Below are 27,793 nucleotides of genomic sequence, written 5' to 3' on the forward strand. Positions count from 1 at the left end.
TGTTCATTCCCAGGCCCAGTGTCCTCCGTTGTCACTTACAGAGTGTCCCACAGAAACTCATCTATTAGCCAAGTGTTTGCGTGGTCGAAGGGGACGACTTGTCAGGCAGCCAATCTCTACTGAAGTGACAGGTGAAATGGGCCATAACATGCTAGCAATCTGACAGGAGGCACACAGCACTAATGTACTCATTGTGTGTAATATTACAGTTGAATGCCTGTGTGTCTGTCTGACAGCCTCAGGTGTAGAGATTTCAAGGTATTCAGATTGTATGAAACCAGTGTCTGGTTCCCCTTCTGCTGTTGCTCATTCTTTTTCTGAGCTGTCTTCGTTTGTCTGCTGGTTTGTTATGATCATTACATGTGAATTCCAGCATTCTAAAGCTCAGTTTCATCAGCAAGCTCATAATTGTTCTCTTCTTACTTTCCCATTCTCCCATTCCCTTTCTCTCCATGTTTACCATAATCGTCTCTTTCATTCTTTGCTCTCAGATGAGTATGATTGGAAACCCAGGACCCTATGGCGGCCCCTATGGTCAGTCAGCCAGCCAGGGCCTGGGAGGTGCAGGGCTGGGACCACAGCTCCAGAATAAGACCGCTCTTCCCAACAGCCTGGCCCAATTCCCCCAAGACAAGAAGATCCAGCCTGTGCAGGGAATTTCCAGCATGGTGAATGTTTAAATTTCAGATGTATACTGCTGTCAGAGTAGTTACGTTCGAGTGTTAACTAGGGGTTGCACAGACTTAGTCGACTGTAATGCTCTGCGATGACACTTTAAGCTTGACGTTGACTAGTCAGTTGCTGATCACGTGATTATGACACTAACAACACGGACGCCTTCGAGAAAGCAACAGGTGAGGAGCCTGGTGGGTCACTGCAGCAAACCAGCAGCGGTTCATCAAGCGTGTGGAAATACTTCACTAAAGATGAAGCCTGTGCTACTGTCACTTGCAAGTAATGCAAGTCCGTCCTGAAGTACAACAAAAGTACAAGTACAAGTGCAATGCACACAGGCTGCTAACACTAATGATCCAAATCGGTCTGTGTACGTTGCGTTCATTCGTTTTTTTTTTTATTTTAAAAATTGACTAGCAGAAAAATGAGAAAAACAGCATTTTATTGTTTCTGAGCACACACAAAAAATAAAAAGACTTGGTTATTTTTCTCATTTTGTTTAATCATACAAAGTGTAGAAATAAAAATCTCACAATACCAATTATGATGAATACCCTAAAATGCGCAATGTTTCCGGCACATCGAGTAGTGCTGCGGTCTCACAACACCTGGGTGGTGCGAGAGGGCATGGGTTCGATCCCCGCTCAGTCTGTGTGGAGTTTGCTTGTTCTCCCCGTGTTTGTGTGGGTTTTCTCTGGGTGCTCTGGTTTCCTCCCACAGTCCAAAGACATGGTTCAGCTTCCCCCATAGTGTGTGAGTGACAGTGTGTGTGTTGAACTGATGTATGGATGAGTGACCCACTGTAAGTAGTGTATCTAGCAGTGTAAGTCACCTTGGTGAATAAGGTGTGTGGGCTGATAACACTACATAGAGTTTGTTGGAAGTCACTTTGGAGAAAAGCATCTGCTAAACAAAGTAACATAAATGTCTAACAAGTAGCTTAACTTGGACGTAAAAGTGAGCTTCATTGGCGTTCTTTTCTTGGAAAAAATGTCCACTCTGGAACCATTTGCGCAAATGATAAATAATATGATAAAAACTAGAGCAACATATGCAGAGATCGCAGACAATCTAGTACAACATGGTGATGCTCGGGGTTGTTCTACAATGAGTGTCTGAAAATTTTGTGCGCGGGGCAACATTGTAATAAGAGGACACTCTTGCTGCTTTGGAAAAGCACCCAATTCGTTTACATGTGGGTTGTTCAAGAATACCACAAAACGAAATAACTCAAAGTCAAAAAATAAATGGCAAGAAGCTATAAATGAGGCATATTTTAAGTATTTTACATTTTGAGCAAAAAATGGTTTTTAACATACAGTAGTTAATTCATAATTTGTTTTTCAATTTTCAACAAAAGCTAAGGCATCGTAATTCCCATTTTGTTTCAATTTCAAATTAAAAAACGCATAAACGCAACGTACACGGCCCAAGTTTTATAGCGTTATTTATTTTTCATCACTCATTTTACTTTTGCACTTAAATGGGAGATGTAGCGTAACCATATAAGGGTTACTGTTGCTGCTGAGTTGCAACCTGTTATATAGATATGTGTGTGTGTTTGTGTGTATATTTTATATATAACCTATGTACTGTATGAGCTGTCTGTTCTGAGCATATGCAATCAGTTTGAGAATACAGATTGTCGGTTGTTGCAAAGCATTCCCTTCTCCTGTGTTTTTATTCATTACATCATCAGCCATTAGTCGACATCAACTCGACGTTCATCACATAACTGTCGACTTTAAAAAATCTGAAGTCATGCAACCCCTACTGTTAACAATATGAGGAGTAATTTTTCCATTTTCTCAAGTTTTTTTTCTCAGTTTTGTAAAACTTTCTTTAGATGTCGACCCTGAAATACTTTGAAACTGTATAATAATGTGCCTGGTTGAATCATGGTAGCTTCTGTGGCACAGATCTTGGCCCTGACAACTCACATTCTTTCTTCTTTTCTTACTAGGCCACTCCCCAGTCCTCTGCTGTTGTCACAGGGGCACCTGGAGCCTCAGGGGCTGGTGGAATAGTGTCTGGTACCCAGGGCAGCCTGGCATCTGCCTCCACAGGAACAGCAGCGGCTACGACCCCCACGGCTGACCCAGAGAAGCGCAAGCTGATCCAGCAGCAGCTGGTGCTTCTGTTACATGCTCACAAGTGCCAGAGGCGTGAGCAGGCCAATGGCGAGGTGCGCCAGTGCAACCTGCCCCACTGCCGCACCATGAAGAACGTCCTCAACCACATGACCCACTGCCAGGCTGGCAAGTCGTGCCAGGGTGAGAAATGAGGGGCGAACGCGGTCGTCTTGTGTGTATGTGATTTTTGACTGTCTGAGCTTTCTGAGCTGAACTTTTCACTGAGTCCTTCGAACTCTCCGTTCCAGTTGCACACTGTGCCTCATCGCGACAGATCATCTCCCACTGGAAGAACTGCACAAGACACGACTGCCCTGTCTGCCTGCCCCTGAAGAATGCTGGGGACAAGAGGAGTCAGCAGAGTGAGTGTTTAGGTCACATTTCTATGAACGGGGTTTAAATCCTGTACGTCATAATGGTGATCTGTAGATAACAAATCTGTAGGCATAGTATGCTTCACTTCATAAAATGTGCACAAGGATGCTAGTTTGTCTGATGTGGAAGCCAAGGTAAAAAATTTTACCATTATTTTTCTCATAATACAGGCCCAAGTGTGAATAGTGCACAACCTACTGGTTACACTGGCTGTACGTTTAACTCAATGCAGGTGTTCTTAAATCTCTTCTCGCCCCCTTCTCTGATTTATAATAAATGTACTAATAGAGGTACAGCTGGTATCGCACAATTCTTGGGCTATAGGTTCAGTTGCAGGTTCCAGTCTCCAAGAGTCTGTGCACAGTTTGCATGTGCATTTCCTATAGGTACTCTGGTGTCCTCCCACAGTCCTGCAACATGTTTCAGAATAAATGACTGGCTCTATATTCTCTTTAATGTTTATATGTGCTAGTGAATGAGTGTGTGTGATTGCCCTGCAGTGGAGTGGCATCATGCCCTGGGTGAATCCTGTCTCAGGCCCTATACTTCTGGGATACACGTCGGATGAATCTGACCCTGCATTGGACAAGTGATAATTGATAAAGGGCTCAATGACTGAGTTAATGTAATATATAGTGCTTCCAAAGATATTAATTTTTATTTTACCAACTTTTTCTCTTCCCTCTTTTTCCCCCTCCTCACTACCCATTGCAGCTCTTCTTGGCACTACTGCTGTTGGCCTTGGCGGTTCCCTGGGGGCTGTGCAGGGTGGGCAGCCAACTGCCCCCAGCATCAACCCACCCAGTCAGATTGACCCCAGCTCCATCGAACGGGCCTATGCTGCTCTGGGCCTCACCTATCAGGGCACCCAGATCCAGCCTCAGCCACCTCAGCCACAGCTGCCCACTTCGGGTATGCAGAGTCAGCCAACATTGCGGCCACTAGGCACCATGGGTGAGAGGAATGGGTTCGGTGCATCTTTCATTCATTCATGTACTCATTGCTGGTTAGAAGATTATTTTCAGCCAAATTGACATGTATACATTGCACCTGTGTATACCTTTAAGCCAGACCCAGGTGGGTCTCCCCAGGTGATAAATCGCATTCTTGGTTATTTTAATTTAACGAAGTAGGTCCTTTAAGTCCTAGGTAAATCTTCTAATCAATAGTAAAGTCCCTTAACAATTAGGCAACCTGCGGCCACATGCTGAGAGGCTGCAGGAGTTCTAGGCTTCGTGAAGTGGTCACTGGGTTTGAGGACAATGAGGATAAGTTCTGCGGGCACTAGATATTTAATTTTGTTTTACCATTTTTTGGATATAAATAAGAAAAAAATTAGTTTTGTCCTAGAGAAATTCAGGTTTGACTGGTATAATAATTCAAATGAATTTTTAAAGATTTAGTCATCTTTTCGGAGCTTCTCAGTGCTACATGACCACTCTACCAACTATTGTGCCCTCTGCCCTTATGCTGTCGTATTTGTGTCAGGAGTTCTGTTTTCCTCAGAATACCAATCTTGTGTTGTGACCCAATCTGGTTTTGTTGTTAATTGCAATAACAATAGAAATTAGTATGTTAACAAGGGCTGTGCAGCGGGTTTGGCTGAGTTCTGCTCTCTGGCGGGTCTGGGGTTCGAGTCCTGCTTGGGGTGCCATGCGACGGACTGGCATCCTGTCCTGGGTGCGTCCCCTCCCCCTCCAGCCTTGTGCGCTGTGTTGCCGGGTTAGGCTCCGGCTTGCCACGACCCTGCTCGGGACAAGTGATTTCAGACTGTGTGTGTGTGTGTGTGTGTGTGTGTGTGTGTGTGTGTGTGAGAGAAAGAGACAGACAAATACCTTTAGCAGGCTGTGTTGTTCTGAGGTCTAATACTAATCCCTTTCTGTCCTTGGCAACTGCAGGAGGAAACCCCATGGGCGTAAATGGAGGTGTTGGTGTTCAGTCCACCAGCCAGCAGCCCAACCTACTGCAGGATCCTATGTTGCACACCAACATAAACTCACAGAGGTATGTGCAGAATTGCAGCGCTCTTGCTCAGCCCATCAGTGTCACCTTTGTGGTCTCTCTGTCACCCCGTTGGCTCAGAGGGTCTTGGAATGTTTGAAATATTTGTTTATTCCGAGTTGCTTTTGCCAAAACTAGCAGATAATGGTTGGTCAAACAATCTGTGTTTTTGTCTCCTCCATTCCCAATTCCCTAAGTTTGATGAATGACAGCAGCACCATTGGTAATCTTGGGTCCATGCCCACGGCAACCCCACCCTCTTCCACTGGTGTCCGTAAAAGCTGGCACGAGGACATTACACAAGACCTGCGCAACCACCTGGTGCACAAACTGTAAGTATGCACTACATGTGACACCCTGAAAGTGGATGTCTTCAGGACTATTCTGCAAAGTTGAATTATAAAGGCTGTGACTCTAATATTCTGTGGTCGTTGAATTATTGAACTAGAAATTTCATGTCAGACATGGTTTGTCTTGATTCTGATTGAAATAATCTTCTTCTGTTATGAGAACTGACGCAGACCTTGAAACAGTTGGTCTGGAGAGACCAACCACTGACTTACATTCATTAATTTATCAGAATCATTATTTAAGTCACTCTAAAAAAGTACATTTCACAAAACAGAGTTATAGATGCAGAAGTGATTGTCAAAGCACATCTAGACAGATTTTTTTTTCCTGTGACTTACATGAGTAACTGATCATAGAATTGAGTCAGAAAATATGAAGATGATCATGACTTGATATGTGATGCAAGTTCATGAAGCTGTCAGGAGATCAGGAGAGAAGTGGGTCTGAAACAAAGGTGCACTGAGACCCACTTGTCAATTACAATTGATTAAAGTATATCAGAGCTGTTCTTCCATGTTACATCAATATCATATTACCCTTCCTCAACAGTGTGCAAGCCATTTTTCCAACTCCTGACCCGGCAGCGCTGAAGGACCGGCGGATGGAGAACCTGGTGGCCTACGCCCGCAAGGTGGAGGGAGACATGTACGAGTCAGCCAACAGCAGGGTGAGACACTGCTGTCCCTGTCTTCCTGGCACTGCTGCTGTACATATGGTTTCACCTGGACATTGTGTTGGAGTGTTCGCTCTGTTTCAGTGACTGTGCATTTCCTCTTACTCTATGTAGCCGGAGTACTATCACCTCCTGGCAGAGAAGATCTATAAAATCCAGAAGGAGCTGGAGGAGAAACGAAGAACACGGCTACAGAAGCAGGGCATGATGCCCACCTCGGCACTGACACAGGGCCCACCTGGCATGGGGCAGACCCCACCCCCATCTGCAATACCCCCTAGTAAGTACTCTAGTACAATTCTGCAGGGTGGGGAGCAATACCTAGGGGTTTTTCTCCATGCCTTTGGCTAGGCAAGGACCAGAAATTGGCTTTCTGACATTTTTGTGGCATTTTCTCACTTTTTTGCCCACACCCTGCCATTCTCTAGATGGACCCCACTCAGATCCAGCCCTTCGGGCACCTGTCCCTAGTCAGATGGCAAACCGGATGATAAATCCTTCAGGTGAGCACTCATCCATTCGGAAAAGGATTGCAACATGGAAAGGCTGGTATTGGCTATTAGTTGGACTTTCTCTGATCGTTGTGTTGACCTGAGCATGTGGTTTTTTGTTTTGCCTATGCTCAAAAATTTGGAACAGCATTTTCCTCTTAACCCCCTTCTTCACTACTGTATGCTGCACCCATGCATGTTTGATACATCTGCTTTTGCTGTGGTGGCAGGTATGACTCAGTTCAACCAGATTGGGCCAATGCAGTCCCTGGGCCAGAAACCAGCCCCTGGAGTCCAGCTAGGTTTACCCATGAACCAGGTTAGTAGTACTTTTTTTTTATGAAGATCATCATTTTTCATGTTGGGTTTATAGCCTTACCAGTAATGCTAATAGAGCACATGGAAAAGTCCCCCTCATATTGGAGGGGGGGCTCCTCCATGTGCTCTTTTAGCATTATTGGTAAGGCTCCCTCAGGGCCCACCCCATTCCATTGTTTCCCCCCATATTGCTTCTTAATGACATTCCACTTTTTCCCCCTCAGTTGGGCATGGGGCCAGCAAGAATGGGCCAACCCAATGTGACTCAGCTCCAGAACCAGTATCTGACTCCAAGCCAGTTCCCTGGGTCAGGACCAGTGCATGGGAGTGGCCCCGTTGGAATGACACAGCCTATGACGCAAGGCAGCATAGCACAGGTGGGGAGTGCCCGACCTTCCTTCATTGCCACAGTAAAGTGGCAGTGCTGCTGTGGGTGGGGGAGGGGATCACTGCTAAGTGGAAGGCTTAAACTGAATTATGCAAGACTGCACCAAGGATGGCAGAGAAGATGTGAGTGTGGGTTTGAACATCAGCAGTATGGGTGTTGGTGGATTTAAGAACGCTTGCACTGAGTTAAAATGTAGAGTCAGTGTAACCAGTATGTTGTGCGCTCTTCACACTTGGGCCTGAATTACTGATGTAATGTCTGTGCGGAATCCTCCTCCCTTTCTTCTTTCTACCTTCTCCCTGTGGCAGGCCCAGATATCCACGCCCCCTTCTCTTCCGGTCAGCAGTCCTGCAGCACCCCCTGGCTCGGGAGGAGGATCAGGCACTGTGCCCCCAGTTGGGTCCATGGCACCTGGCAGCATTGGTGGAGGCCCCCCTTCCAGCTTGCCTCAAGCCTCCGGCCTCTCGCAGCCCAACTCCCACCCGCACTGTCCTCCAGTCCGTCAAAGCTCCCCTTCACCTGCTCGCAGTCGTACACCCACCCCACACCCCACGCCCCCTGGAGTGCTCGGCGCACAGACACCCCAGCCCCATACCCCTAACCCACCTCAACTGGCCCTGCCAACCCCTCAGACTCAGCAGCAGTTGGTTCCACCAGTGGGGCAGAGCATGAGCTTGGACAAGTCCACACTGCCCACCCAGTCAGGGCTGGCTCCCTCAGGGCCCACGCCAAGTGCCCAGTTGGCACTACAGCATCCACGCACTCCTGTGAGTACATAATAAGGGGAATTGGGCACCTTTACTCCCAAAATTTTTACTCTCCATATGTGAATAGTCCGTGTCTCTGTATAAATAATAGGAGAAACTGTATATCAGGATACTTTACAGATTTATGGCTTGCCTCCCCCTTCCTCCAATAGAAGGCTTTTGATGTCCCTTGTCTTGGGTACTTGTGTGTGTGTTAATTTGTATGCACTTCTTTATATGCCTTTTCCACAATGGTTCCCTCTCTTATAAACTTTTCACTATTATCTTTCTTCCCTCCACCAGCTATCCCAGAAATCCTCGCTAGCGCCTGATGGTCAAGCCTCCACACCGGCCTCCACGGGCAGTGCAGATGTTGGCTCCCAGCTGGCCTCCTCTGATGCTCCCATTCCTTCAGATTTACGGCCAGAGGTGAAGCAGCAGGAGGAGGAGGATGCGGAGGTTGAAGGGTTGGCAGCAGCAGGGGGAGGTGTACGCGGGAAGCAGTCAGACGTCAAAACTGAGGAAAAGCCGGACATGGGGGAGGTGAGCACAGAGAAGAGGGCACAGGAACAGGGTTTTACCAGCTTGATTCTGCTTTAGTTGCTTTTGAAACTGAAAGTCCTCTTAAATAGTTCCACAGCAACAAATACTGACTGTTTCTTGATATTTAAGTTTCACCTTGGGTTTTGGCTACCATTTTTGTCCTTTCTCTTTGCTATATCACAGGTAAAGAAGGAGGAGTCTAAAGATGATGGATACAAAGCTGAGCCAATGGAAGCATCAGTAGGGGTGGTGAGTGAAGACTGCAAAGCAGAAGTAAAGACAGAAGTGAAGGAGGAGGACGGGGTTTTGGGTTCCACAGGAACGCACAGCACTCAAGCAAACGCACAGAGCAAGAGGAAAAGTAAGAGGGCCTGGTTCTTTTCCTCTTGCATTCCTATTCCTGTTCTCTTTCAGTATTCTCATACAGCAGGGCGCTCTATGCCTGGTTTAGGAGATCACTGGTTCTGCTGGGTTTGCACATTTCTGGAGAGAGCTTGCAGTGATGCTTTAATCCTGCCCTAACCCCCTCCCGCCTATACCCTTATGCTAGTATTCAAGCCTGAGGAGCTGCGACAAACCCTAATGCCAACCCTGGAGGCACTGTACCGCCAGGACCCTGAGTCCCTCCCCTTCCGACAGCCAGTGGACCCCCAGCTCCTGGGAATACCTGTATGTATTCAAGGTCGTAGCCCAGCTACATGTGACCAGTGACTTTGTACTTCTGTCCTCTGGTTAAACTGACTGTCATAATCTGGATCCTTTTGACGGAGACACATTTACAGTGCTCTCCCCTGCTGGCTTTGTGCCAACTGCTGGAAGCCCCCAAGTCTGATTCAAAGGTTATGACTAGTTATTAGGTTTAGATTTATTTAGTTAGCAGATGCTTTTCTCCAAAGTGGCGTACATCTTAGAGAAAAATACAAAAAGTCCATTACATCAACAGGAGGAGAAATTTGGATACAGACGTGATTCTTGACTACCGTCCATTTGTCACAAACCACCATATAAACCAGTACACATTACATGCATAAAGGTTTTTCCATTATTAAATAAACTAATATTTTTAAATTATTAAAATTATTATTTTTTCAAGCACTTACGAGATCAGGGGAGAAGTGAGTCGGAAAGAGATGAGTTTTGAGACCCTTCTTAAATGTAGAGGGAGATTCAGCAGTTCTGAGTGAGAGGAGAAGGTCTTTCCACCACATCGGAGCCAGAACCAAAAACCTTTCTGCTTTTGATTGTGGACCTTTTGTGCAGGGGACCACCAAGTGAATAGAGGTGGAGGAGCATAGCAGCCTAGCAGCCTGATTGAGGTGTAGCGAGTAGGGATAGCTATCGTTAGGATTTTATCAATAGCGATATCGATACCGATACTGCTTATCTATTCCGATACTTATCGATACTCTTATTGATACTACTGGGCATAATTTAGAGTAATGATGACATAAAAAGATATGAAAAGATTCAGCAGTTACTTTATTATTACTTTTTTGCAGAAATAAGTTAAATTGTTTCCTGTGTATGAGGGAGGAGCAACTGCTACAAATGTCTGGTCAACAAATGTCTGGTAGTGATGTGTTGTAATACTGCTTCTCTACCAGAAGCTAAACTTAAACAATGTTACAATTACCAAAGAACTATAGTCCTTGAGCTTCTCATAAGCTAACAGAAATAGATAAAGAAAATAACGTTAATGAAGTGTAAAGATATGTAAACAGAACAATATAGAGATTATATATATAGAGTGCTTAAAACCAATGCTATTAACTGTCCTGACTGAGTTAATAACTACAGACTTATTTTTATAACGATAATGAGCGTTACCTTGACTTGACGAGGTCGAGGCACTTGCATTTTTAGTTTGGAAAATCCCATCAGCATCGGAGCCGGGAGGCCGCACCGAGGAGTTGGGTGCAGCAGCCGCTTTGCTAAAGCAGTTCAAGTACTCTGCACTGCTTCAGATTCATAGAATGTTGTATTTGTGTTTCATGATTGCTGGTGTTACCCTGTTTACATGCAACTAGCTTTCCACATATATAAAGTATGTATAAAAATGAATTGAATATATTGCATTTAGCTGCATTTTCATTAAATTTAATAAAGTGAGCCCACACTTTCAAACGTTTTGCTCTGTCAACCATGACTGGAGAGCACAGAATGTAAACACGCAGTTACACAACGTCAAATGTAATTGTCTGATGCCGGCAGTTTCGTTGTCATTAGGGGCTTAGGAATGTCAAAACACCTGGTATGTGGTCCTGCCTAGAAGGTAGTGAATTAATGTTGCATAAAAACCGATAGCAGCACCGTTTGTCCAGGAGCTTATCAATATTTCGGTACTGACCAGTCAGGAATCGGTACCAATTTAGTACCGGTTCTCGATACTCATCCCTAGTAGCAAGTGATCAGCTCTTGTAGATAATGGGGGGCAGATCTGTTTATCTGAGCAGCTATAGGAAGCCAGTGCAGAGAGAGGCGGAGGGGGGATACATGAGAATGTTTTGTCAGGTCAAACATGACATGTACAGCAGCATTCTGTGTCGGCTTGAGTGGTTTGACGGTGGAGGTTGGAAGGCAAGACAGGATATCACCATGGCCTGGACTGGGAGTTGTGTAGAGTTTATTGTGAGACAGGGGCAGATCCTACAGATGTCATGCAGGATGTATCTACTGGACCAGGGTGTGGCTTTGATATGTTAATAGAAAGACAGACTTGAGTTTATCATTACACCCAGGCTCCTAGCTAATGAGGTGAGTGAGTTGTCCAGTTTGATAAGAGTCCTGGACAGGCAGTGGGTCAGGTCGGAGGTGAAGATCTATTTTGGAGAGGTTGAGTTGCAGGTGATGATCAGTCATCCAGGGAGTGATGTCCAACAGGCAGGTGGCAATGTGGGAGGAAATGTCTGTAGCTCAGGGGGAAAGGAGAGGAAGAGCTGGATGTCATTGGCATAGCAGTGGTAGAAGAATGTGTGGGAGGCAATAACAAGACTGTGGGAAGAAGTGCAGATTGAAAACACTAGGGGACCCAGTACTGAGCCCTGTGGAACAGCAGTTGAGAGGGGATGATTAGGAGCCTTGCCGAGTCACTTGGCAGGATCTGTCTGATAGGTAGGACTCAAACCATTCCAGTGCAGTTCCTTTGCCAAGTTGTCCAAGAGAGGAGAGTAGAATCCATTGGATGACCGTGTCAAATGCTTCAGACAGGTCAAGGAGGATGAGGACCAAGGAGAGGGAAGCCGCTGTAGCCGACTGGAGGACATCTGATACTGCGAGGAGCGCTATCTCAGTGGAATGTCCAACTTTGAATCCAGACTGATACCGGTCGAGGAGATCATTCTGGGCAAGGAATGCAGAGAGCTGATTGCAGGTTGCCCGTTTAAGGGTTATTGACAGAAAAGGAGAAGGGAGACTGGCCTGTAGTTCTGGACTGAGTCAGGATCCAGAGAGAGTTTCTTTAACAGCGGTGAAATGAGGGCAGTTTTGTGAATGCGAAACAACTACAAGAGAAGGAGGAGTGCATTATCCTGGAGGTAAAGAACATAAGCTCCGGGGAAATCTCCTGGAGGAGAGTTGAAGCGATTGCATCAGGGGAGCAGGTGGCTCTCTGTGGCAGCAGAAGGTTGGAGGTTTCAGTTTCTGACGGGTTGAAACAGAGAATTTGTGACTTTGCAGGGAGATCTGGCATGATCGGTGAGGGTGGATATGGAGAACTTGTCCATAACGGAGTTTACTTTGTCTCTGAAGAACAAGGCAATATCGACAGCGATGAGGGAGGATGGAGGAAGAGGAGGAGGGCAGAGAGGGGATGAGAAGGTGGAGAATAGTTTGTATGGATTGTTAATTGCAGACTGCAATTTGTTGTTGAAGAAGGTGGTTTTATCCAAGGCAACAGCAGCGTGGAAGGTTGCTAGGAGTTCCTTGTAAACTTCCAGGAAGTTGAAATATTTGATTTTTGCCATTGTTGTTCTTCAGCCTGGAGTTTGGTCCTGTTGCACATAGTACATCTAATAGCCATGGGGTGGAACTGGAGTGTGCTGGTCTGGATGCTAGAGGACAGAGATAGTCTAGAGAGAAGGATAGGGCTGAGTGGAAGGCATTGGTAACATTGTCTGTGGACAGCTTTGAGAAGTGTGCAACAGAAGGGAGAGAGGATAGTGCAGCAGAGTAGAAGGAGGAGGGCAAAAGGGATTTTAGGTTGCTGCAGAAAGTGGCAGAGGGTGCAGAAGCAGGAGAGAGGTTAGTAGTAGTGATGCAGGGCTAGAAGGAGATGAAGAAATGATCGGAGACATGCAGCAGAATAACGGAGAGGACAGAAGAGCCACAATTTTAAGAGAGGACAAGGTCGAGATGATTGCCAGCTTTGTGAGTAGCAGAGGACTTGGGCATAGAGAGGTTGAAGGACTACAGGAGTGACACAAGGCTGCTTGAATGTCCTCACCATGGAGGTTGAAGTCACCCAGGAGAATCAACAGTGTTGTCCCCTGGGAGAGAGCTCAACAAAATGTTAAGGTCACCCAGGAAGCAGTTGGGAGGGCCAGGAGGGTAATAGAGAATAACCACATCAAGTGTGGTTGAAGTAGTGATACAGACAGCATAGAATTCAAAGGAAGATGGACCAGGCAGGTTTAGAGGGAGAACCGAATACTCCCACTGGGGAAGGATGAACAGGTATGTGCCTCCATCTCTGCCAGAGGGACGTGAAGGGTGGGAGAAGGAGTAGTTGGTGGAGAGGGCTACAGGTGTGGCTGTATTTTTTCAGGGTTAATCCAGGTTTCTGTCAGGGCCAGGAGGTCCAGTGAGAGGTAAGAAGTGTAGGTCCGGATGAAGCCTTCCTCACAGCAGACTTGCAGTTGCAGAGACCCATGGAGGGGTTTGAACCCAGAAATAGTTAGTGCTATGTTCCACAGAGATTTTTTTTTAAATCATAATTAGCATTTTTTTTCATAATTAAACTGGAACCAGTTGAACTTGGTCTCAATCTTAGAATTCTGATATTATTTTAGTTTGTCCATACACTATCTGGTAGACCACTTCTGTTCTCCTCTTACCTTAGAAACCATGCGAGTGGTCACTGTAAGTCACTCAACACTGTAGCGCTTCCATCTATCCATACACTACACAAAGTGTAACACCAGTCCAATGGGCAAAGCTTTAAAGTGTGCTTTTTGTCATGCTCGTTCGATCTGTGTTATCAGCCTTGGGACTCTTCTGGAAAGAGCCAAAATTTGCAAAAAATTCTGTAAGGTTCTTGATGGCTTTCCAAACCATGTTCTCCTTTTCCTAGGACTATTTTGACATTGTGAAGAACCCCATGGATTTGTCCACCATCAAGCGGAAACTGGACACGGGCCAGTACCAAGAGCCCTGGCAGTATGTGGACGACATTTGGCTCATGTTTAACAACGCCTGGCTCTACAACCGCAAAACCTCGCGTGTCTACAAGTACTGCTCCAAGCTGGCCGAGGTGTTTGAGCAGGAGATTGATCCAGTCATGCGAACCCTGGGCTACTGCTGTGGCAGGAAGGTGGGTGACTGGGACCAAAGGTGATGCCTGTGTGTATGTGTAGAGCAGCCCTAGTGTGCCCTGGAAACAGTTTGGCAGTTTGAATCAGATGGTGCTTTTTGAATAAAGTTCTCTTTGTAAAAAGTTCTGCTTATCACTTTATAGCTCGAGGAGGGTTTCTGAAGTGAATTTTATTAATGTATCACGTTATCTCTGCACTGCTAAAGAGAATTGTTTAATTCAGTGGAGTATAGTTGCAAGGTGTGACTTAACTCACACAATTCTGTGTTTTTTTCACCATTTGTTTGCCATGATTGTCTTTTTATAGATAATTTATTTTGTGTATGTTTTGTCCAACAGCTGGAATTCTCCCCCCAAACACTTTGCTGCTATGGAAAGCAGCTGTGTACAATACCTCGTGATGCAGCCTACTTCAGTTACCAGAACAGGTAAGGAAGGGGCCACCCAACCCATGAGGGATCTTCTGGATTGGGAGAGAAGCAGAGACTCCACGTGTCCCATGACATAATCTGTGCTTGGCTCTGTCTGGGGCACAGACTCTTAAACTTGAATGTACAGGGTTGCTCAAATGATGCTTTCATCCATTGTGACTTTGCGGGAGTTGACTAGCAGTCATCAGATTATTAGTCTAAACTGCTCAACTTCCTAGTATCCTGTTTGATCCAGAACCACTGTTACTGCTAAGACTGAAAACTGGGGCCTATAGTAAAGCTAACACTACTAGTGTAGTAGTAGCAAAGGACAACTATCCATAGAGTCATCGTGAGTCGACATTGACTCGACGGCACCTAACAACTACTGTAACGTAGTGGCATTTATCAGTCTGTTCAGGTGTATGCATGTACAGACACACACACAAAACACTGGAGTGTCCACAATTCAATGTAAAAACGTAACAATTTTTTCATTCTCAAACTGGAACTAGGCAATATTAATGATTGCGTATGTGTGTATGTCTGAGATTGTTGGAAGACATCACTGAGCTTGTGTGTGCTGACAAAGGATATGTGCTTCTGTAACTCTCAAATTTGAGTGCTCATTTTCACCACCTTCATGCCCTAGCAAGACTTCAGGGTAGTTTTTGAACTTTAAAATAATGACTAATGTGTATTATTAACACAAATACATGAATGATGGAGAATTCTGAGAATGAGAATTTTACACTGCAGTTATTCTTGGATTAATTGTAACAGTTTTCTAAAGCTTGAAGTAGGTCCATTTTTATGTTCTGAATGCCACAGTATGCCGTACCGGATAGCACTAAAATAACTTTGAGCACATTTTTATATCCTTACCACCTCATTAGCATTTATCAGATTTTTGCACATTCATCAGATATAGTATCTTATGTAGTTCTGCTGGGGATGTGTACAGTACCACTGAAAAGTGTAAGCCCACCTGGCCAATACTTGTATGAGAAGAACTGGACAGAAGAGTGAAAGCAAAGCAACACCCAAGTGTCCTACAACTCAGCAGCTGAAGAACACATGGCGCCTTATTTCCTATCCAACTTGTTACCAGAATGGCTCATGAACAAACGCCAGTTTCCTCCAAGTGTACTCAGACTTTTCACTGGTACTGCACAGCTTTATTGGGTTTGTTTTTACTGTGTTTCCCCCCCCCCCCACCCAGAATTAACATTCTTCTTGCTTTGAATGGATGCAGAGAATAATAATCGATCATCTTTGTACAAGACACCCCTCCCCATGTCCCCTAATTGCAAACTAAGCCTCCTGTTGTGTAGCCATGTTGTGACTTGCTGGAGGATGATCTGTGCTTTGCTTTGGCTTTGTGCTTTGGTCATCTTTGTCGTAACCCTCAAGTCTTTGCCATCTGACTCATGCTTGTCTTTGTCTGTACAGTTTATTTTTGCACTTTTTAATATTAATTTATCCCTGCCCCCATTACCCCTTCTCCCTCTCTCTCCCTTTTTTAACGCTTGTGGTGTCTGCATTGGCCTGCTTTCGCCTGACCAATCCAAAAATCCCCAAACCAAAATAATGCTGCATCACGATTGGCTGCACGACGACGACCCTGCCCTCTGCTCCTCCCGTGTGCCTGCTCCCTCCCTTGGCCTGCCCTGATTGGTGGCTGCTCCATCGTGCCCTCTCTGTGATTGGCTGTGCTGTGCGGAACGGTGTAGTTCACCACAATATGGGCTTCTTGCTGACAGGTACCACTTCTGTGAGAAGTGTTTCAACGAAATCCAGGGCGAGAGTGTGTCCCTGGGGGATGACCCCTCCCAGCCACAGACGTAAGTATACGTTGGCGTTGACACGCCTTAGCATTATTCCCGTCTACGCGTCTGGATGTCTGTCTGATGGAAGTTGGAACTTATAACCAGTCAAAAAATTGCATCCTCTTGATGTGTCAGACTAAATTATTTCCATCCACTTTCCTTCTTGTCACATCTTTTCTACTGGTGTTTTGGATAAATTAATGTTTCCTTTTTTGCGAGTGCTATCTGCTTTATTTCAACATTTTCTTTGAAATGTCTTTATTTCTGTCCACGTCCTTTGGTTTTCCCTCTATTGCTGAAATTAGTCTACCTTCCTTGGTTTATTGTCAGCCTTCAAACTATTTTTGATTAACTAAAAGTCTGTTCTACTTTGTCACCCATGAAATTTTAAGAGAGAACAAAAAGTTTTTGTATGTCATCACGAGTGGGGTTGAACTCGTTTTTGGAAAAGACTGGATGGCTTGAGGAGAATCACTAGATCATTAGGTCATCCATCATTACAATAGCTTGTCTTTAGAATGCTAACCCTGAGACAGAAAGGTGATGTAGTAAGCTGAGCTCAGGGATTGTTGACATGGAGTAATGACCAGAACCCCTCATCTGTTTCCGCTGAACCCGTTTTCTTTCATTTCAGGTCCATCAGTAAAGATCAGTTTGAGAAGAAAAAGAATGACATGCTAGACCCTGAACTGTACGTTGCCTTTTCAGATTTCTTTATTCTTTCAGTACTTTTGCCCCAAAAAGGGGACTCTGAAGCCATTTTTATGATTACTCTGTCCAGAGCTGGGTGGGGAGCCAAGGTTGATATGAGTTGTGCAGAAGTGATTTAAACCTGTACAAGTTAATATTGGACCATAGATTAACAACGTCTTGTCTGGTATTTTGGAATGTAAAGACTGCCGCACCTTTTACCCATGGTAGTAAATCTGCAGACCTTATACATGTTACAGAGTCCCTTGCTGAGCTACAGTAGCAATATGTGGTAAATAGTCTGGGGATGAGAAATTGCCCTGTGGTCCACTGCATGGGTTACATTGGTTGGCATCCTGTCTTCCTTGTTACTCATAGTAACATCTCTAGTTGGTTGAGTGCCTTCGGGGCTGCAGTGGAATTAAATAGTGCTCTCCTCAAAGTCTGCTCCATCTACCAGTATCACCAAGGGCTTGTAACAGTGTGAACAGGAGGTGATATTGTAGTCACATGGGATGAGATATGTGCCTCCTGAGTTGACAGTGATGTGCTTTGAGGGGGAGATAAAGGAATTGGTTAATCAGGCTCAATCAATTGGAAAGAAGAGCTTAAAAAGCGGAAAAATTCAGTGCAAGAAAATGGAAATTAACTGTTTATCAACTTCCTTCCATCCTGCAGGTTTGTGGAATGTATTGACTGTGGTCGCAAGATGCATCAGATCTGTGTGCTGCACAATGAAACCATATGGCCATCAGGGTGAGCCAGTGTACATTTTTGTTTTCTGTCATTCTTTTTTATTCTCTGTCCCACTCTGTCTGAACTGAGAAAAATGTGACATCTTTTTCAAATCTCTAGGGTTCCATGTTTGTTTTGTCTGTTGGCATGGGCTACTTTGTATTAAAAAAATAAAAATAAAACACTCTCCATATATGGAGACAACTAAACTCTGACCTGGCCATCTGAATTATAAAGGTCTTTTTGGACTACCTTTTTGCTTCCTTTGATTTTGTTCAAGCAGCATCTCTGCCCTTTTTATCCCACCTACTTTCACAACTGTGCCTTCTCCTCTTTCTGCAGGTTTGTGTGCGATGGCTGTCTGAAGAAAGCCAATAAGTCACGTAAGGAGAATAAATATGCAGCTAAAAGTAAGTATAGTTATTCACAGCTAAGGGACAACCTGTTAGGTTCATTAAGTTCTAGCACTGGGACTGGGGATACACTTCTTCTAACTTTCAGACAGACGTGCACATATAGTGATATGTAAATCAGCTATTAATCAGGTACACATTTTAAAAAAACATCAGTTTCTATAGCTTTGTCAACATTTTATGTCAGCTCCATATACATTGATATTCATTTTAACCAACAACGGGCACATTTGCTAAATGGACAAAGAATTATCCTATTAATTATTTTCTCTCTCCCCAAGATGCATAACTTTAGGGAATGTAGGGCAGATATGTTTTAAAGGTAACGTATATCCCTACTAGGACAAACGGGAAAGAAAATGGATGAATGGATGGATGGGAGATGCCGTGGTGCAACACAGAGCAGGAGTACAGGACAATAAATGCACAGGTCAAAACAAAAAAGGGCTGTTCTGAAGGCAGTTTGTAGTGTATGGAGCCATGCTGGGTTAGCTGTTTGACTCTGCCAGGTAAGCGTTTGGAGCCAGCAGAGTGTTGGGTAATCTGACTGCCTCAGGGAAGAAACTTTTGCGGAGTCTGCCGGTGGTGGCACGGATGCTCCTGTACCTTCTGCCAGATGGCAAAAGGGCGAAGAGTCAATGAGAAGGGTGAGGGGGGTCGTCCACAATGCTAGTGGCTTTGCAGATGCAGTGGTTGTTGTGTGAGGTCTTAACTGCTTCGGGTAGACAAGGTGCAGATGAAGGAAGTCTATTTGTTGTTTTAGGTTACTTTAGGAAATGCAGTCTGGGTTGAAGTGATGCAGGGGGCTATCGTTAGTGACATAAGCATCCTCTGAGCAGGGGCAGCATTAGTGCAATGCTGCAGATATCATTCCTTTTCTTTTGGCGCAAATACAGTACAAGCTTTGATCATTGGTTTTCTGCTCTATGACTTTTTTAGCGGCCAATGGCCCTGAGATTGAGCTGGAGTATATTACACCCCCTTCAGCTCTAACCAGTTACTACTATTTCTGGCACCCCAATCTACCTTCTACCTTCTGTAACCTGTTCTGCCCATTCGCAGTTCTCCTATACCTTATATACCACTCTCCTGCCACTTTCATAGGGCTTCCCCAGACCAAGCTGGGCAGCTTCCTGGAAACAAGAGTCAATGACTTCCTGAGACGGCAGGACCACCCAGAGTCCGGAGAGGTCACCATCCGCGTGGTCCACGTCTCTGACAAGGTGGTGGAGGTCAAGCCAGGCATGAAGGCCAGGTGAGATTCCCTGTGAGAGGGGTCAGTGGTTTGAAGGGGAAATTGCAATGTGAAGTGAAGAAGTGGGGTTTTGTCACATGCAGGCTAACAACAGTTACAGAGTAACCAGTAACAAACCATGAGTTTGTTTCTGTGTTCTTCAAAGTCAGCTTTGTCATTCCACCTATAGGTGAGACACACATACAGGAGAACAAAATTTTGTTTCTCTTTGGACTCCCGTGCCACATATAACATGTTCTGCAGTGTGCTGCAAACAAGATGAGTGTAAATACAGGACAGTTCTTGATGTTTGTGGAGATATTTCAGGAGATGTGTGTTTTGAGAGGCTCAGAATTCCCCGGGACCATGTATGGTATGTGCCCACTACATGGTGAATGTTGCTATAACAGCAGATCCGCGGTGTAAGGATGTGCTCATTCCCGTGCTGTCCTGTGCTTGCAGGTTTGTGGACAGTGGTGAGATGGCAGATTCCTTCCCGTATCGGACCAAGGCTCTCTTTGCCTTTGAGGACATCGATGGGGCTGATGTCTGCTTTTTTGGGATGCACGTGCAGGAGTACGGCTCAGACTGCCCGCCGCCCAATCAGAGGTGAGGAAAAGAACCCTTTCTCTGCATAATATTTTTCTTTAATTAGCCTTTTCCTTAATGAGCAACTTCTTTAATTTTCATTTACTGTTTAGTTGAAGTTCTCATCTGTGTTGCTTTAATACATGTGCTCTACAGATGTTTAAAAGTGACTTGCTCATACCATCTGACTCATTTAATCGGTCTGATTAAAGGTTAAATTCATGACTGGTACTTTGATACAGCTGTAGAGCCTCTCTTGTGGCCTGTGGTTTCAAACTCCTAGACAACAACCTTCCTCTTCTGTCTCTTTTAAAACAGTGTTATGCTATCACTTATTTTCCACTCAGTATTCCTTTGTATGACTGTTTCTCTGCTGTCCCACTCCAGACGCGTGTACATCTCCTACCTGGATAGTGTTCACTTTTTCCAGCCAAGATGCCTTCGGACAGCCGTGTACCACGAGATCCTCATTGGATACCTGGAGTACGTCAAGAAACTAGGGTAAGGTCCTTCATCACACTATACAAAATACCAGCATGTTGACCTCAACCTATAGTCTCTCCAGCATGTACACCTTCTTCCAGTTGGATGTCCCTTGAGTTCGTATGCTCTAACACAATGTCGTCCTCATTGTCCAGGAAGACTCTATACTCTGCACAACTGTTTAGTGTATAAGTGCCCAACTGTCCAGAGTTCTCCACGGTATGACTTGCAGCTGGTTTGAGGCCGCTCCTGTCCATGAGGACGTCTTGTCCAGCTCCTACTGTACAACACAGGCACAGTACTTTAGACAGCTTAGCTCTAAAGCCTCTTCACAGCAGCAAGGTTGTGATCCATGAGGATGTTGGCTAATAACAAAATAATCAAGCAAACGAGGGATATAGCACACAGTTTTGTTCAAGCATTGTTACTGTGGTGTCAGTATTTATCATGCTAAAGATCTTCAAGTTATTAATTGTATGTGGCTTTCCCCTCTATTCATTGTGAGTTTGCATTTGTGTCGTCGTCTTCTCTTGTTCCTGACTGAATTGTATGTGTTCCTAACAATCTTGCGTCTGTGCTGCTGCACTCCAGGTTTACAACTGGCCACATCTGGGCCTGTCCACCCAGTGAGGGGGATGACTATATTTTCCACTGCCACCCGGCAGACCAGAAGATCCCTAAACCCAAGAGACTGCAGGAGTGGTACAAGAAAATGCTTGACAAGGCAGTAGCAGAACGCATTGTTCACGACTACAAGGTGGGTAGCAGAGTATCCTTTGGAGGTCAGCCTGCATTGTACCTCCAGAACAAAGGGGAAGATGTTTTATGGAGTGTCCCTAAGTCATTGTAATTGAACACTTGCTCCATTGTAGTTGTCCCCTTCTGCTTTCTATGTTTAAATGTTTTTATCCCCCCAAACCTTGTAGGATATCTTCAAGCAAGCAACGGAGGACCGGCTGACCAGTGCCAAGGAGCTACCCTACTTTGAGGGGGACTTCTGGCCCAATGTGCTGGAGGAGAGCATCAAGGAGCTGGAGCAGGAAGAAGAAGAACGCAAGCGGGAGGAGAACAACACCTCAAGTGAGAGCATTGATGTAAGTGTCAGGAACCTGATCACTCGCCACTCCCCAACTAGACCGCTACATTCCTCAACCTCTGCCTCCTTGCTAGTCCCCCAGTGTGGTGGAACACTTCCTCCTCTCACTGCTGAATCTCTCTTTACATTTAAGAAAGGTCTCAGAATTCAACTCTTTTGGGCTCAGTTCTTCGCTGATCTCTTAAGTGCACGATAAACTTGTACATGTTTAATTTTTCTCTACAAGAAATTGTTGGATAATGGCTAAACTTTTATGCAGCTGCTCATGTAACATGCACTGCATCATATGGCGGAATTTGACAAACTGACTGTACTCAGGAATCACCTGTCTGCATCCAAGTCTCTTATTCTGTTGATGTAATGCACTCACTGTTATTGTTCTGAGTTGTACGTCGCTTTGTAAAAAAGTGTCTGCTAAATGAATAAATACAAATGCGAGAAAGGAGGGGATATTGGATATTTCAAGAACGTTTCATGTTCCAGTCCTGTTTTTTGTTTAATCTTTTTCTACAGTGAACCTGAACTTGAACTGCTTCAGGGTAAAATAAGAACCAGTGGCTATTATGGTGAACCTGATGCCATTTAAATTCCATTTTTACTAAATGTAGGAAGTGTCTAAAGGGACTAATTGTTAAATTGACAAGCATTGTACTCAGATCTTCTGTCTCCCCATAGGCCTCAAAAGGTGACAGCAAGAATGCCAAAAAGAAGAACAACAAGAAGACAAGCAAGAACAAGAGCAGCCTGAGTCGAGCCAACAAAAAGAAGCCGGGCATGCCCAGTGTGTCTAATGATCTGTCGCAGAAGCTGTACGCCACCATGGAGAAGCACAAGGAGGTCAGGGTTCACAGCTGTTCTTGGGACGCTGCTTTTTTTAAACCTTGTCCTGACTTTGGGGACCCTTGTTAATGTTGGTGTTTTGCTTCAAGATCTAAAAAAAAGTGCTGTAGCACATGCAATCACACTATCCGCTGTAGTAGAGATGGGCATTGATACGCTCTGAATAGTGATGTAGCACTTTGTAGGAATTACTCATTAAATACTGAGAACACTTGTTGTCTGTTAGCCTTTAATCCAGGGCTGTTCAGTTATGATGCTGAGGTGCTGACTTTTTTTTCTGGGTAGAACAGTGGTCTAAATCAGTCTCAACTTCCTTTCTTATCTCTTGAGGCTGTAACATGAGCTGGGAAGGCTTGCTCAAACCAACAAGCTAATGATGTCTGCTGGGTTTGTGGTGGAACGTGTTTTCCATTGTTCTGTAAAGTGAGATTTAAGAATGCTGTAGCTGTAGCATCGGCACCAGGTCACGGAGGCTGTGTGCAGGGATGCCCTTTACTTGTGTTGGTGTATAGTAAATGAAAGTCATTATGGGTCATTTCCAACCTCTCCTGTGTGTTTCCTTCTTTTGCGACTCTGCAGGTGTTCTTTGTGATTCGACTCATCGCGGGCCCCACAGCCAACTCTCTGCCACCCATTCTGGAGCTGGATCCCCTGATGGCCTGTGACCTGATGGATGGGAGGGATGCCTTCCTGACACTGGCGCGAGACAAACACTGGGAGTTTTCTTCGCTGCGGCGTGCTAAGTGGAGCTCCATGTGCATGTTGGTAGAGCTTCACAACCAGAGCCAAGACCGCTTTGTCTACACTTGCAATGAGTGCAAGCACCACGTGGAGACACGCTGGCACTGTACCGTCTGCGAGGCAAGCTCTGCTGGGGTTTAGAGGGCATTAGGTTCTGAGCTTGGCATTTTCTTTGTGAACGGTTTCTAACTAATCAAGGTGACATCATCAGCGTTCCAAAAATGGTGTCGCCATGATTGGTGACAAAACATTGACAAAGAAAGTGCCGTCATCGGCGTTCATTTAATAATTAAACTAATCCACCCAGGCCAGTCTAACTTTATGTTTTCTTGTCTGCAGGACTACGATCTGTGCATCAGCTGTTACAACACCAAAGGTCACGAGCACAAGATGGAGAAGCTGGGTCTGGGCCTGGATGACGAGAGCAATAGCCAGGCAGGAGCAGCCACTCAAAGCCCTGGAGATTCGCGGCGCCTGAGCATCCAGCGCTGCATCCAGTCTCTGGTGCACGCCTGCCAGTGCCGTAATGCCAACTGCTCGCTGCCTTCCTGCCAGAAGATGAAGCGTGTGGTGCAGCACACCAAGGGCTGCAAGCGCAAGACCAACGGAGGCTGCCCCATCTGCAAGCAGCTGATTGCACTCTGCTGTTACCACGCCAAGCACTGCCAGGAGAACAAGTGTCCTGTGCCCTTCTGCCTCAACATCAAGCACAAGCTACGGCAGCAGCAGTTGCAGCACCGCCTACAGCAGGCACATTTACTACGGCGCCGGGTGGCTAGCATGCAGCGAACGGGCCAGCCTGCCATCGGTGGAGCGGGTGGGGGCCTGCCCTCCCCAGGTAATAATAGCACCACTGCTCCCAGCACGCCCACATCTGGTGGTACCCAGCCTCCGACACCACAAACGCCTACCCAAGGCAGCCTGCCCCCAGTGCCCCAGGCCGGGGCAGGGAGCATCCCACCTCAGCAGCTTCACCCACACCTCCAGCCAATGTCAGGAGGGGGCATGATGAGCTCACCTCAGCATCAGCATCAGCATCATCAGCAACAACAGCAGCAGCAGCAGCAACAGATGGTTCCCCAGGTCCAACAGCCCCCACAGCAGCAGCTTCCTCAGCAGGGCTCTGACCAACATCCCCCGCAAGGCAACGGCTTGCACCAGTATGGCCCCCGGCCCCCAAGTTCCTCTCCCCGCACCTACTTGGGGAAACCAAGCCTCTTTCCAGCAGCGCCCCCTCAACAACCCCAGCAGCAACCACCTTCGGGGCCCCCGCCAGCGGCTGTGGAGATTGCCATGAAGATCCAGCGCGTGGCAGAAACTCAGAGGCAAATGGCACATCCGCAGATGCTGCAGCGCCAAGCGGTTCAAGCAGCCGGCATGATGCCTCCCAACCCGCACCATCAGCCCCCACCACCACAGGGCATGGGCATGAGCCATCCTGTCGGAGGGATTATGGGGGCCCAAGGGCTCCCCCCTCAGGCGACAGCAGCGGCCTGCACTCACCTGGAACAGCCACAGCAGGGCATGGTGGGGGGTCCAGGTTTGCAGCAGCAGTCCCAGATGCCCCAACTTCAGCATCCCCAGCAGCAGCAACAGCAGGGGTGGGGAGGCCCAGGCATGCAGCCCCAGCCCAGGCCGGGCATGATGGGCCAAATGGGCCACCCAGGAATGGCTGGCAGCCAGCAGCAGCAGCAGCAGGTGAGCCGCGGTGGGGTCATGGGCATGCCCGGGGGCCCAGCACCACCTACAGGTGGGGGCAACCTGCCTCAAGCCGCCCTTCAAGAGCTCCTCCGCACCCTGCGCTCTCCCACCTCTCCCATGCAGCAGCAGCAGGTGCTTAACATCCTGCGGCTCCACCCACAGCTCATGGCTGCCTTCATCAAGCAACGAGCTGCCAAATACCAGGGCGCTTCAGCGAGTGGAGCCCCAGGTGCGCCCCTGGCAGGTTCAGACGGCCAGGCAGTCAGCGTGAACCCTGGGGCAGTGCCTTCAGCAGGCATGCAGGTGGGCCAGGGAGGGGGTGTGCCTTCCATGGCTCCACAGCAGCAAATAGCGGCCTTGCAGCAGCAGCCCAATATCAGCAACCAGTTCCGAGAGATTCTGCTGAGGAGACAACTCCAGCAACAGCAGCAGCAGCAGCAGCAACAACAACAGCAGCAGCAGCAGCAACAAATGGGTAACCACACCCAGTTCCAACAGCCCCAGCCCCCCCAGCAGCAAGGCTATCTCGGCCAGCCCCAGGCAGGTGGCCCATCACCGCAGCAGCAGCAAGTGCAGCAGCAGGGAGGCCAGCCGGGACAGCATCAAGTCTACCAAGGGCCTGTGTCCCATCAGAAGGTCGCTGCCGCCCTCCAGCAGAGGCTCCAGCAGCACCAGCACCACCTCCAGATGCAGCAGCAGCAGATGCAGCAGCAGCAGCAGATGCAGCAGCAGCAGATGCAGCAGCAGCAGAACGCCATGGCTGCCCTCCCGGGGGTTGACCCAGGTCCAGCAGGAGGCAATGGAGGTCCTCTCCAGCAGCAGCCGCAACAGCAGCCCCCTCCGCAGAGCGGTCCCCAGCCTCCGCAGTCCCAGGCTTTGTTCCAGCAGGCCCTGCACCAGCGCATTCTCCAGCAGCAGCAGCAGCAGCAGCAGCAGCAGCAACAGCAGCAGCAACATCTGGGTGGCGGCTCGCCAGCCCAACACAGCAGCCCCATGAGCCCTCAGCAGCCGCAGACACAACAGCAGCAGCAGCCGATGGCGCCATCGCCCCTCCTGCAGGGCCCAGCGCTTACATCGCTGAGCAGCCAGGTGCGCTCTCCGCAGCCATCGCCACGGCCCCAGTCGCAGCCGCCCCACTCCAGCCCCTCGCCTCGCATGCAGCCCCAGCCTTCACCCCACCACATCTCGCCCCAGACCCAGACAGGTTCCCCACACCCAGGGCACCTTGCCCAGCACCACCCAGGCCTGACGGTGCCCCCGCCCCAACAACAAAACTCCATGGACCCAGGCACTTTCGGGGCTGACCCGAGCGCCATGCTGTCCCAGCTGACCGGGATGGGGGGGCTGCATGGCGCTGGGGGGTCGGACCTGATGTCAGGGAGCTCAGAGGAGCTTCGGCCCAACATGAATCACAGTACCTTAGGCATGATGTAGCACAGAAGGATGCCTAGTTCCGATCTCTCATTTACTATTTAAAACTGTTTTCGATATAATTAAGAACTGCACTTCCTATGGGAGATGCACTAATACATAAGTCAATGAATGAATGAATGAATAAAGTACATGAATGGTAAGTTATTGCTGTTAATATATTTTTTTGCAAATTGTGTACAGAGGTGGGTGGGGAGAATAAGGCAGTGTATCACTCCTTCAGAGAATGACACACAGGTAGTATTTTTGGGGTGTGGGGTGGGTATTTACCTTTTTAATACATATTTTTAAGATTTTAAATGTGGCAAATAAATTAAAGGACAGAGTTAATTAACACAAAGGACTTAATTATATTTTCTTTTTTCATCTTTGAACCAGTCACGATTGTATCTGATTTAAAGCGTGAGGTTGATATTATTAGTTTTTTTTATTATTCTGAACATCACTGCATTTCTTCCTTTAAAATTAGTTTGCTTTATTTTTTTTTCCAGTGGTTTCTTGGCATGTATAATTTGAGACTGCTATAACTCACAGAAGATTATATATATTTTTAAATTGCCGTTAAAATGGAATGGGAGGGTTGCAAGGGGAGGTTTTTTTTTTAAAATGAAATATTAGAGTTTTGCTAGAAGGGGATTCAAATAAAACAGTGTTGGTAGATAATTGGATGTTGGTTTTCCTTCAGCACTCCCCAGAGTGGACAGCGTCCCTATGAATGTCTTTTTCTGTCATGTGACTGTGGACTTACAGAACCAGGGTCCTCCCACTGCATTCTGGGAGTTTTAAGATCAGCAGGCTGTGCTGTTGGAGCTCTGGCATGGGCCGTGCTCTCCGTAGCCCCCAGAGAAAATGGGATGTGTGCTAAAGATGAGCCCCCCCCCCCAAAATCGCAGGCCCTCACTACGCGTGGGGCTTCTGAAAAGCGGAACCCTGCAAAGATGCAGTTGTGCCCCCTGCACCCACGACTCGGTTTTTCCAAGGCCCAGAACATTGCAACTATTTTAGAGTTTCAAAAAAAACAAACAACGGACTTACGAATGCCTTTTTGTCGTAATCAAATGAATCTTAAGATCTCAATTCGTAGAGGCGTTAAGAAAGACAAGAGAGAGATTATTTTGGTTTAGCCCTCTCCCTTGAAAGTAATGAATAAATTCTCAATAAAAAGGTGGGGGGGTTGATGAGTTTGAGTTCCAGAAGAGTGCAGACCAACAAAGGTGGCTCTCGGTGGAAGGTTCCGGTCTGTCGGCACAAACGGGAACAGACACACACTACAGGTTCAGCCTATAGCTTGGGGTGGCGAGCACCACACGATGAAAACAGTGGCAATATGGCTTGAGACTTATTTTCTAAACGAAAAAACTTTTATATATAGATATATTATT

At 46.7% G+C, this 27,793-nt stretch overlaps 1 protein-coding gene across 2 annotated transcripts in view; it reads left to right on the forward strand.

The window, feature by feature from the left end:
- The window catches only part of ep300a (EP300 lysine acetyltransferase a), a 36,264-nt gene extending 8,471 nt beyond the window's left edge, over positions 1–27,793 (forward strand). The window contains exons 3-31 of one of the 2 annotated variants that reach the window (XM_029246614.1): positions 492–668; positions 2,639–2,948; positions 3,056–3,169; positions 3,897–4,136; positions 5,081–5,186; positions 5,381–5,515; positions 6,084–6,201; positions 6,322–6,487; positions 6,636–6,710; positions 6,929–7,017; positions 7,241–7,393; positions 7,713–8,171; positions 8,454–8,693; positions 8,877–9,054; positions 9,244–9,362; positions 13,981–14,220; positions 14,560–14,648; positions 16,394–16,474; positions 17,094–17,150; positions 17,828–17,905; positions 18,227–18,294; positions 19,402–19,552; positions 19,994–20,140; positions 20,507–20,620; positions 21,194–21,359; positions 21,529–21,696; positions 22,374–22,535; positions 23,118–23,399; positions 23,619–27,793. In XM_029246614.1, the coding sequence (XP_029102447.1) occupies positions 492–668; positions 2,639–2,948; positions 3,056–3,169; positions 3,897–4,136; positions 5,081–5,186; positions 5,381–5,515; positions 6,084–6,201; positions 6,322–6,487; positions 6,636–6,710; positions 6,929–7,017; positions 7,241–7,393; positions 7,713–8,171; positions 8,454–8,693; positions 8,877–9,054; positions 9,244–9,362; positions 13,981–14,220; positions 14,560–14,648; positions 16,394–16,474; positions 17,094–17,150; positions 17,828–17,905; positions 18,227–18,294; positions 19,402–19,552; positions 19,994–20,140; positions 20,507–20,620; positions 21,194–21,359; positions 21,529–21,696; positions 22,374–22,535; positions 23,118–23,399; positions 23,619–26,414 (7,278 nt within the window). In that variant the 3' untranslated portion in view covers positions 26,415–27,793. The remainder of the gene's footprint in view (positions 1–491; positions 669–2,638; positions 2,949–3,055; positions 3,170–3,896; positions 4,137–5,080; positions 5,187–5,380; positions 5,516–6,083; positions 6,202–6,321; positions 6,488–6,635; positions 6,711–6,928; positions 7,018–7,240; positions 7,394–7,712; positions 8,172–8,453; positions 8,694–8,876; positions 9,055–9,243; positions 9,363–13,980; positions 14,221–14,559; positions 14,649–16,393; positions 16,475–17,093; positions 17,151–17,827; positions 17,906–18,226; positions 18,295–19,401; positions 19,553–19,993; positions 20,141–20,506; positions 20,621–21,193; positions 21,360–21,528; positions 21,697–22,373; positions 22,536–23,117; positions 23,400–23,618) is intronic. The other variant, XM_029246615.1, reaches the window with a different exon arrangement.

Source organism: Scleropages formosus, chromosome 20 (genome assembly GCF_900964775.1).
Source record: "Scleropages formosus chromosome 20, fSclFor1.1, whole genome shotgun sequence".
Classification (NCBI taxonomy): domain Eukaryota; kingdom Metazoa; phylum Chordata; class Actinopteri; order Osteoglossiformes; family Osteoglossidae; genus Scleropages; species Scleropages formosus.